The sequence below is a fragment of the Plasmodium inui genome (assembly GCF_000524495.1).
Source record: "Plasmodium inui San Antonio 1 unplaced genomic scaffold supercont1.37, whole genome shotgun sequence".
Lineage (NCBI taxonomy): Eukaryota > Apicomplexa > Aconoidasida > Haemosporida > Plasmodiidae > Plasmodium > Plasmodium inui.
This window is the reverse complement of record NW_008481871.1, coordinates 26347-37891: the sequence shown is the minus strand read 5'-3', so window position 1 is coordinate 37891 and position 11545 is coordinate 26347. Positions and strand designations below refer to the sequence as shown.

At 46.3% G+C, this 11545-nt stretch overlaps 3 protein-coding genes across 3 annotated transcripts; all 3 read right to left on the bottom strand.

Annotated features, from left to right (window-relative positions):
- Positions 1–6313: 6313 nt before the first annotated feature.
- On the bottom strand, positions 6314–7941 carry C922_05085 (hypothetical protein; the record flags this gene model as incomplete). Its single annotated transcript, XM_008820658.1, has 3 exons — positions 6314–6531; positions 6674–6716; positions 7123–7941. 3 exons carry the CDS (start codon positions 7939–7941, stop codon positions 6314–6316), a joined length of 1080 nt encoding a protein of 359 aa, XP_008818880.1.
- A 664-nt stretch (positions 7942–8605) lies between these two features.
- Positions 8606–9144, bottom strand: C922_05084 (hypothetical protein; the record flags this gene model as incomplete). The annotated part of the gene is made up of 2 exons (XM_008820657.1): positions 8606–8930; positions 9134–9144. The coding sequence occupies 2 exons, from the start codon at positions 9142–9144 to the stop codon at positions 8606–8608; spliced, it is 336 nt and encodes a 111-aa protein (XP_008818879.1).
- Positions 9145–9637: 493 nt separating this feature from the next.
- Positions 9638–10051, bottom strand: C922_05083 (hypothetical protein; the record flags this gene model as incomplete). Its single annotated transcript, XM_008820656.1, has 1 exon — positions 9638–10051. The coding sequence occupies one exon, from the start codon at positions 10049–10051 to the stop codon at positions 9638–9640; it is 414 nt and encodes a 137-aa protein (XP_008818878.1).
- Positions 10052–11545: the final 1494 nt, after the last annotated feature.

Below are 11545 nucleotides of genomic sequence, written 5' to 3'. Positions count from 1 at the left end.
TGAGCGCTATTTAGACCTTTGTAAATGAAGAAAAAGATAAATTAGCAGGGTAATATTAATTTTCTCCAATTCTGACAAGGCTTCATAGCTCTGTCTGTAGAACAACAGTAACAAGATCTATACTATTTATCCGTTTCCTTTCGTCTGTGTTTCAAGGTGGTGATATCAGAGTGATAGACTCTGTTCTGCATGATAAAACATAAAATACGAGCAATCATAGTATGAATATATCACAGTTGTGCCTGAATAGAAGTAATAAGCATGATATCTGTCACTGCGATTTTTATTATCCTCAGATAAATACAAGGAATAATTTAATGGGCGTCACATATACATATATTTTCTATCAGAACACAAACATTCCAACAGACAAGTGGAATTCATAACCGACGAAATATCTCCCCTAAGAGTGGATCGAAAAGTTGTGCAATACTCTTCTATAACCGCCTGTACTCCAAAGTCATATGTAAATATTCCTTGTAGAAGGAGGAAATCAAGTGATAAAAACAGATCATTCAACTTGTGTTGCCACATTTCAATAACAACTTTCAAAGAATTGTGAAGCAGAAAACGTATTGTGTACCTCTCCCATGATATCCATATTATTAACAGAAATTCACTAGTGACCTAGACGAAGAGGAGGATACAGATTTGCATATGGGAGAGACCTCATGGTCAACAAATCTTACGACAGTATAGATTAACATTAATATAGATGAATATGTGCTCTATAATTCGGCGCGTAATCGCCGCATGTATAACTCCAAGATTTTACAAATATATCCTATCAGAAAAGGAGGAGAATAAAACAGCCAGGAAAATAACCCTAGGTCAGTAAGACTTTTGCCCCTGTGTATATATCTAAATACAGGAAGCGGGCAGAATCTGAAAATTGATTGTTCCGTATCTTTATATTAACACGGTTAAAATATGTTGAATATCGGGAGAATAATAAGGAATCTGCAAATATATCTGTTCTTCTATCTTCGCAGACTTCTAAGAAGACACCATAGAGAGAAAATAAGAGAAGGCACCGTAAAAAAAACCAAACAGCACAAGATTACCACAGAAACAAAGAAATAATAAAGTAAATCAAGGGGAAACCAAAACCACCTGGGAACGCACAGTGGGCAATGATGCTTGTGAGGGGCTGCTTAAGGTCCAAACTGTAAATCAGGAGCGAACAGCATTAGAGGGCTAACCGTAAAGAATAGACTTTAGAGGCTGATAACAGGACCAGAAACAGGAAGCAGAAGCCTTTAACCATAAAGCATGCACAATAAATCATACCACCCCACAACTCGAAGTTGGAAACCAATTAATACAAGACATCTCAACACCATAAAAAGTAAAACACAGGCAATAGAAAAGGGCGCCGCGGATTCATACCTGTAGGACCTAAACATGATCCCTAACGCAGAAACATTCGGGGAAATACCCTGAAGAAGAATAGGAGCAAATACATCAAAGCACGTTAGAGCATGAATCATAGCACATACACCTGAGCAGTACACAGTACACAACTAGTATAGACCGTAAATCTAGGGCATGCAGGAACCACCCTACACTTCATCAGACACAGATAGACATTAAGAGTATTCGATCAGTCCTACACACTAAAACTGAATACGCAACCATGAAATTTGAGCCGTAAACCGTCGAGATATGGCAGAGGATCCTAAGGCTAAGGAGATAATGAATAAAAACAAGCAGAAGAAATAAAGAGGCATATGTAAAGAATCAACCGTAGGAATAAAGACTAGAGGGTGCCAGTACACGCTAAGCCAAAGGCCTCACTGATAAGCCGTGGAGGCTGAGCCATGGAATATACAGCCTAGGGCCCAAAACATACAACCCAAACACTACACCGTAAATCCTAGACACCTAAGGATGATCACAGTACAAAGGACGTATAGTCAGTGAATCTTACCCGCCTCAAATAACTTATCTAACAATACTAATAGACGCTAAGGAGTAAAGAGAACCCCCCGACCATAGACAAGAACCTGGAGGCGCAAACATAGAAGATAAGGCCTGACAAATACACTCAAGAGTCGAACCGGGGGGATAAGAATTAAAGCATTAATGCTAAATATTAAAGAATACAGAGTGAACAATAAAAGTTGAGAAAACACCAAACCTCCATAATCCCACAGCACAATGCCTGAGTAGAACCCAAATAAGATAGGTGCTTACACACTGCAACCTAACTGCGTAAAATTGAAGCGTAAAAACCAAGGAGTACAGGTAAAATATATAGAGAGAAATGTACTATTTAAAAGAACGCCATAAAATTGCAGCCCTCAAGATTACAGGAACATAAGCCAGAGAAGAGCCTAACGAAGGAAAGGCAGGCTTAAGCAATAATGGGAGCAAAATAAAGGCTCAAACAGAAGGTCGACAGCACAGCTTAAGCAGTAAGAGGAAGAAACCATATAATAAGGCAAGAGAGCAGGGAATGACAACCTACCTCTGCCATATACATTTCCATTCTGTACGCCTAACCATTGTATGTGCCCCACCATGCATGTAGCATCGAACTTCCGTCATCATCACTGAGCCATAAGCAATACTTGACGACCCATACAGGTTAAAGCCCAGGAATTAACACAGGAAGAACAGAGCTCAGACTCCAGAGCATAAATCCAAAATTGGAAACTTAATGATTCTGGGCTAAGAGATATAGCCTAAGGAATGAAAGCTAAAAAGTTAACAAGACGAGCAGGGGCCCTAACGGAGAAATATAGAAACCTAAGCATGACGAGAGAGGTCCTAGAGTATAAACTCCGAGATTAACGCGATAGTCTTGCACCATGGACATGAAGCATAAATGTGCACATCGGGCGTCGAATCTGGAGGCTAACCCCTAAGAGATTGAGTCGTAATAGAAAAAGTGAGTCTCGTAATAATAAGCCTTAAACCGAACAGCATGGACAGCAGGACAAGAGAAGTTATAAGTTGCGCCTAACAGGTAGAAAAGGGGAAAGGACCCCTCAAGAGATAACAATAAAGAATACAGAATAATGCAGGAACAACCAAAAGTAACAACAGAGTCGGGGGCCTAAAGCTAGGGATACCCCCTAAAACCTAAACCTAACCTCAGAAGCTAAAAACAGCAACCATACAAACTACAGGGAAAATCCCACCCTAACCCTGAGTCCCGCAACCTATAAAATACAGGTGCTTCCTTACAAGCAACAAACCGCAGCCCTAAACACTAAACGTCCATGCTTGGGAACAAAGTCTAAAGAGACCAAAAAGATTCCTCGACATTAAGTCATACCATATGAAATCTAGGACTAAAGGACAAGGCCAGCAATTTACACTCAACCAATGAAACGGGGAAAGGAACTTGAATCATCAGCATGAAATCAACCAAGAAAATGTCGTCCGTAGACGCCAAGTTACAAAAGGATGCATAATAAGATGCGCTACCTACACCTCCAAGTATGAACCCAGACAACTGGCCTTAAACAGAGGGTACTAAACCAAAAATCAAGGGGCATAGCATCCTGGAATGCTACCCGTATTACCAGTAAGTGAAACACTTATATAGTCTCCCTCTGTGAAAATATAGGCACATAACAACTAGGACCTGTAGTAGTAAAACATGAAGGGTACGCAATGACACCTCTGGAATACACCTTGAAGGGTAATACCTAAATATTAAATCGCAAACACTACCCCTTGAACACTACACACTAAATCCAAGAACTATAAAATCTGCAACCCCCAAAACAGGAAACAACAGCATCCCTGCCAGGAACAACAGCCACAGAGTAAACCTAAAGGAATAGATCCAAATCCCTAACCCGAGTAGTCTAAGACAATTCCACAACACCCATCACCGAAACCTAAGCCGAACCGACTACAGCTTAAATTGAAGGGTATCCAGGCAAGCGAACATATATATTTCGGGAATCGTAGAATTTGAATCACATCGCAGAATCCCGTAAACAGCAGCATAAGTGGCTCCCCCCGAATACATGAAATGTAAAACGTGAGGGATTATCTCCAAAAGTGCCAAAGGGTCAATTGGAAAGCAGAGAAATTTTAGAAAACAGACAGGATTCCCAAATCTGCCAAGAGTAAGCCTAGAGTAAAATATAAAGAATAGAGCGTAATCGGGACATATACTGAACCCCTGACCATGAAGCTAACAGAACAAATATGATCATTCAACAACAAAACATCAAGGCTATACATTAGCCCCAGGACGCAGAAACCTAACCCCCTAAACCGTAGACCTAAACCTTAACCCTGAACATTAAGCGCTGACCCCTGAAAAAGAAGTCCTAAGAAGAAAACCCTGCAAAGGCGACTATACAAACTGAACCCAGAACACTACACCTGATGCATGACCTTAAGCCATAAACACCAAACAATAAAACTCTGAACCTTAAACCCTAAACACTAACTCCAAAAGCATGAACTCAATCACATAAAAAATAAAGCCGAAACCATAATCCGTAAAGCATAAACGCTCAGCCCTAAGAGCCAAATCCAAAGCACTAAAACAAAAATCTAAACCCTAAGGCGTGAACTCAAAACCAGGAAGCCTTAACGCTGAAACGTTGACCCCTGAATCCTGAAAGTTAAAGCCTGAAACTTAAACTCTAAACCCTGTAGCGAAAACCGTGAACCCTGAAGCTGAAACCCTAAACTCTAAAGAAAAAACACCTGAAACCTAAACCCATAGCCCTTATTCCTTAGCGCTGAGGCTGGAAAATTAGATTCAAGAAATTAAGGCAAAATTAGTCAACACTGAAGCCGAAACCCTAAAGAATAAAAATAACCCCTCATCCCTAAACCTTGAGCACTAAACCCTAAAAATAAGCGGTAAACCCTAGATCTAAACCCTGAATCCTAAGCTCAAAACGTAACCCCTAAACGGTAAACATAAAACCTGTACCCTAAACGCTGAAACCTGAACCCTAAAAATAAGGCCTAAACCCTAAATATACCACCTGAAACCTAAACCTCAAAACCTAACCCCTAAACCCTAAAACCTGAGAAGCCTGAATCCTAAAACGTGAGAACTAACCCCTGAGAATAAGCCGTCCCCCCTAAATCTACCCCGTAAACCCTGACCCCAGAAGATAAACCCTAAACGTAAACCCTAAACCGTAAGCCCCAAAGCCCGAATCTCGAGACGAAAATCCCAAATTCCCCGCCACTCCCCCTTTCTCGCCTCACGTCATACTTAACCTCCGTAATCACAACCCCCGTATCTAAACTTGTATTGGACCCCAGGAACCTTAAGTCGCCATGTCCCTTGAACGTGATCTATACTTCCCCTTGACAATTCTAAATTTCGTACGCTTCCTCCCGCTTCCCCCACGGCTAAGGGATAACCGCAAATGATATCCTTCGGAGTCTGGAGGACTGTGCCTAGGCCATAGTTTCTGTTCTAACCCTACTATCACCCTCCTAGTTGTTTACTCCATAGGTCACCCCCTTCAGCCTGGCCTGCTGTTGGTCGTATCCGCCGTCATCTTCTCTTCTTGGCTTCACGACTGTCTCTCATAGCCCGTAATGCCCCGTCTGCAAGTCCCCACGTATCCTGTTTCTATGCCGCGGGTCGAGGGAGGTGGTCATTCGCTGTTTTGGGTCGATTGGAATCCCCTTTATCTGGAAGGGTTACGTCGTCCTAGAGGTCCAGGTCTGCGTCCCTATACCTGGCCCCCTTGTCCTAATCGTCACCTGTTTTACAGCTCCCCTTAGCTTGCTTGCCTGGTTTCTACTCGTTGCCTCGCTTCCCCGGCGGTTTGGGTGCTCTTCTTCTTGGGTGAGTCTTCTTCCGGCTCCCCGCGGGAAGTGGCACGTTTTTTGCATATCCCCCTAGGAGAGTTGCCTCGGAAGGGTGGTTTCAAGGGATGCTGGAAAGGGGGCCCCCATATTTTCCTCAGGCGGGATGTCTTCTGTTTAAGTAAGGTGTTTCGATCCGGTTTCGTTTGTCTTCCTCCCTTTATAGAGGCTTCGTCTTGGGGACTAAATGGAAGGGTTCATTAACTTCTGCTCCCCCTCCTTTGTCAACGCCTGCTGATTCAGTTCGGCGGGTTGAGTTTTCCTTTTGAGTTGTCTCCAACTAGGGCATGAGGGTGTCGTTACTTCTTGTCCCAAGTTTCTATTCTCTCTGGCGTTCTCCACGTGACAGTTGGGTTAGTCCTCTGTTGACCTCCTCCCTCGGGGTGTTTGTTTCGTTCATTCTTAGTCGTCTCGCCCTTCCCTCTTCTAACTTGTCTGTGATGTCCCTTCGTCTCTTTGGGTCCCCCGTTGAGGGGGAAATTCATTGGGATTGATCCTCCTTCTCTTACCTCCTCTGTTTCCTCTTTCGGTTGCGGGATAATTTGGGGTTCAGGCGCTCCCTGGCGTACCTTAGGAACAGCACCGTTTTTTTGCATCTCTGTGGTTGATTCTTCCCTGATATCATAAACCTCCCTAATACTCTCTGGGATTCTGTCTTATTGCTGCTCATATCTGATTCTGAACCTCCCAGTGTTCCGGCTTCTACCTGAATGAAATATTCTTCTCCAAATATACCAAGCAAAAGGAACGGCGGCTGCTATAACGGAACCTCCTCCTATGGCCTGAACTAGGTGCCACCCGTGTGATGAAGAGCTTGATGCCCGAGACTCTGAAAATTTGTCCTGGTGCTGTTGGATTAATTCACTCAAGCTGGTCTCGGACACCTGTTTGGACTCTCGTTTCCATTCCTGCAAAATGAACAGAGAAATGTTGAGTGAGCCCTTGGTTCTGCTCTTATTGGTTCTTTTTCTCCTGTTTGGGGCTGGATGGGTCAGCGCGGGTCTTCATTCGGTCCTCTGTGTCCCTTCCTATGGTCCCTAGGCGTAAGGGATGTTTTGTGCTTGCCCCTTAGTCCTGGCGCTATTGATTCCATGAGAGAGTCGTAATGGAGCTTGTTGTCCCTATGCCACGTGAGCTCAATACCCGTCTTCGCTCAACATGCCGTTTTTGGATTGGTCCGCCCCTCTTTTCGAGCTTGGCCTGTCTCTTCTGCTCCTTCTGCCGGCAGGAGCGAGCCTCTCTTCAAGGCCCCCCTCCGAATGAGCTGTTGTTTTGCTAGTGCTTGCAGGGCAGTATGTCTCGGTTTTCCCTTACCTCAGCAGCAGTCCATTCGTTATCGCTGTAATTTTGACAACCTGAAGTTTCCTTGGTCCAATAGCAGCTTGTTGTATAAGTCCTGGTTCCTTGACTTTTGTCGGAGCTGCACTGTATGCTAGTTATTCCTTTTGGTCGGATATATAATGCGTCCCTCCACGTCCCGCCCTGTCCTGTTGTGGAAGGCAAGGTTTTCCCTCCTATTTTTATGCCTGTGGTGTTGTCAGGGAACCAGAAGTCCATGAGATCATTGGCTATTTGCTGCCCGCCCCACTTGCAGAAGGCTTCATAAACGCTTTGGCATAAATTCTTGTTCTTATATTTATACTCGTCATCTGTTTTTTGTGCGTTGCCGAAGATTCCTAAGATTATTGAAACTATATCCATGCAGACCATTAAGCTTCTTTGCTCTGGATTTTTTGGGTTTAAAGTTCTGACCGTTCGACTAAGATACCATACTGCTTGGTCCGCCTTCCAGTTACACGTGGAATGGATTGACGGTCTGCCTTGGATTCCTAACTCCCCTGAGATGCATCTAGACTCGTTCCACTGTCCTTCCCTCTCCTGTGATTCCAGATTAGCGGCCCAAGTATCAATTGAGTTGCAGATGATCTTCGCAGCCTGGCCTATGTTGCTCAACATCACAGCGTCTGTCCCTAGAATTCCGATCCAGCGGTTTCCAAGACCATCCACGTCCTGGGTCTGTCCGTTTGGGGACAAGCCACAGATGGTTCCTGTTGGATTGTCCTGGTTGGTCTTGCACCAAGCCCTTCCTATTCCTTCCTCTATATGCTTCATATATCGGCTGAAGCTTGCCATCCTCCCTGTTGTTCCGGTCGTCGTGTGGTCCCCAGTTGCGTGGCCTTAGGAGGATCTCCTCTGCTAAGACTGTTGCCTCCTGTGGCCATTCCCTTTTGTCGCGGGGAGGCTCCGGGGGAAGCTTTCATTCCTGGCCCCCGTTGACCAGGGAGTGTGGTATTCTGGAGCTGTTATGGGTCAGAGATATTGCTCCTACGGGAAGTTTTAAGGAACTAACCCCCTTTGTAGTCCTGGGGGGTGATTCCTGGATCCATAGGTTAGTCTTCAACTCGGACTCCCGTGTTTGTCCTGAGGCCCTCATGTAAACGTCCAGCCCGGACATGGAACTAACCTCGGCTAGACGCCCGGGGATGCTGTAAGTAGATTGGACGCTTCTCTTGGCTCTTTTTCGTCTCCCTGTGGCTCCGGAGCCTGGTTGGCCTCCTCTTGTGGTCCAGGAATCCAATAAATATAGGTGCACCCGTGGTCCTCTCTCTCCTTGCCCTCTCCTGATCTCTTCTCCTCTCCCCCCGATAGGTACCGTTCACCTCCTTGCCCTATCAACCGTACGATCCGCCTGCGGCTCAACCCTTACTCCTCGAAGTGACCTGCCTCATCGTGTCGCTCCGTTGTGGTTCGAATTTTGGGCCCCCCCCCCTTTCCTTATGGTCCTGCTTTGGCTGCCCTAGGTCCTTTCCTTGTTCTTCTCTAGATTTTCTTCTCTACCCCTCTTCGCGGGTTCTGGAGTTCCTGTCCCTCGCCTGCCCTCCGCTTTGCCCTTCTTCCGTATTCTGCCACGTCCTGGCCTGGACCTATCTCTCCTTATTGCTCTGTTGCTTGTCCGACGGGGGACGCGCTCTTTCTCTTGGCCCTTCCTGTTACGTCCGGCCGCTGGTTTTTCTGCTGCTGGGTCTAGCTCTCCGTCGTCATCCGTCTTTGATCGTTCGCTTCGCCCTGGGTTGTGACCCGTCCCCTCCGGTCCCCCCTTCCTTCTCCTCGAGCGATGGCGGCTGGTGGGGTGAAGGGGGTTCCTATGATTCCTGAGCCCCTCCTTGTTGGCTTCCTCTTCTTCTCCTTCGGCGTCTGTCCTACTGTTTCTATCTGTTGGTTTAATCCCCCCCTTGCTCTTTTATAATATGCTCCGTGTTTACATGGACTCTTGCCAGCGTGTCCATCCTGTGCCCCAGTTCCTCCCTCATCATAGGGGCCCCACCTTCTCGACATTCTATGACTCCTTGGACTCATTTCTAGAACGTCCGCTTTCCTCACTCGGTCCCTTATCTGCCCCTAATGGTTCCACCCGCGGCTGATTTCTGGCTGCCGAACTTCTCTAGCAGGGGTGCTCGGCGTGGGTCCCTTCATTGGCCGGATTCCTGACTCCGGCATTTCCCTTCTCCCTTGTCCCTTTTCGCTAGGGCTCCCCCCCTGCCTCTGGTCGTTTTTGCTTCTATTCTCGGCTGATTTTCTCCTGGCTCAATATTTTCGGATGTTGTGCGTCAGCCCCGGGGTCCCCGCTTTTGTTCCTTTGGTCTTCACCCTGGTCGACTTTCCTTGCTTTACACGACGTTTTCGCCTTTGATGGCTTTCCCCAGACGCCTTGGATATCCCCTGTATCCCTCCTCCTGTCAGTTGTTAATTTGTTGGGCTCCCCTTGGATCCCCCTTGGTCTTTCCCAATTTTCGCTCCCTCGGGCGGGTGCTTCGGCTGGGGGGTCTTTTTACCAAGAGTGTCGGTCCTTGGGTTCCGGCTTGTTCTTAGCCTCTTTTCTTTCCTTTCCCTTTTTTTTACTCGAAACGATTTGTGGGGCTGACCTTCTTGGATCCAGCCTTGTAGATTCTCTTGAAATCTTCCGCCGAGGGCCGTCTCCGACGTAAGTTCTCCTTTTTCTTCCCTTCCTTGATTCTTCCCCTGCCTTTTGGTGCTTCCTCTTCCTTGTTCTTCTGTCTGCTTTCCGTGTCGTGGGGGGAAGTTGTTTATCATATTTGGCCTGCTTGAGTTGATCTAATCTGTTCCCCTTCCGATATTGTGTCCCTACGAACTCGAGACTTCTTGAAGCTCCGTTGGTGGCTGCTCCATCCTCCGGTGATTTTGACCCCCGGATGCCTGTTAAGTGAACTATTCCTTTATTCATTTTTCCTGTCTTGCTTCCCTGTAGTTTCCTGGCCTTTTTGGTAACGGGAAGAATTATTGCTGGGTGCTGTTCCTGACTTCGTCGCTACTTGTTGGGGGCTTATTTGATCCTCCTCTTGTTACGAGAATTTGCTCTATTACGAACTCCTAGTCTTCCCCTGTGGGTTATTCTAGTCCTGTTTGTTTTTTTTGTTCCGTAGTTGCGTCCATCTTCAGATTTCTTGTTGGGGAAGAAACCTTGAATATGACGGCTCCTTCAACGTTCCGTTTCTGTTTCGACTCGGGAACTCGTACTCCTGACTTGTCCTGATGCTTCTTCCTGGCTTAGTTGTTGCCTGTTGGTGTGTACGGGGACCTTTCTCTCAGTTTCGCTCCTGACGCTCCATTTTGTTTCTTAAACGTCCTGCTTCCTTTTTTAGGTTGCTGGTTTCGCTTCCCCTTTGTCGTTATTTCATGAGTCTATTGCGTCCGTCCTTAAGAATCCTGTACTTACCCTCCAAGCCGGCACCTTCGCCCTTCGCGCTGGGTCGTGACTTCCTGAGGCTCACTTGGTGTGGCTACTCTTCCCCCTCCACTTATTCTGCCTCTTTCGTGGAGTCTTCGGGGGGGGCGGGATCTTGTGGGATTTCGGGTAGAAGGCTTTATTTGTTTGCTTTGACTGAATGCTTCTATTCCTCTAGTCCTCCGTCTGTCTATTGGCTCTTCTTGAGGGGCTGTTGTGATGTGGGAACTGGATCTGTTGCGAATATTTCTTTCCTTCGGAGGTTTCTTTGCCTGGGTCATCATACTTCCCATCTTGTGTCGTGGGGTGGATCTGTTCCGTAGTGGGTGATTGTTTCCGGGTTGCTCTCGTGCGTGGGAGCAGCTTATTCCGGGTTCCTTAGTTTGTCGGGGAGCTTGGAGTCAATTGGGAGGAGGTTTGGGCTGGTTGTCCGTATAGCTCATCTGGGATTCTGACCTGTACTTGTGAGATTTTCCTGATGCGTCTTTCGGTTTCTTAGGAGGTATTGGTTCCGCTTTGTGGGTTTCGTTTCCCCTTGGTTGCCCTTTTCTTCTGTTGCTTTATGTGAGATTTTGGGGGGGGGCCCTCCTCTTTATTCGTTTATCGGATTTTCTGGCTTCTGGGGAGGTTGTCTTTTGGGTCTTCCTTCGTTTCTTTTTTTTTGGCGTTTTCTGTCTTTATCTTAGCATGAAGATTCGTGTTGTGTTTACTTGTTATAGGAGGTTTCCTGATGGCTTGGCGGTTATCTGATTTGATTGCCTGTTATTTGTTTCGAGGTTCTAATGGGTTTCCTTAGGATTCGGCGTGTTCCTTTTCGGCTACGGGTTTAAGGCTCTGGGATTTGGTCAAGGCTTGGTATTTCTTTCTTTGGGAGTTTTGTTCTACCTTAAGAGTTTTCTCTTATTCTAGCAGGATTGCGGGGTTAGTGGCTGTGTGTCGTACGCCGATTCGTCCTTCTGTCTTCTCTGGAACTCTAGTTTGCCTTGGTTAATT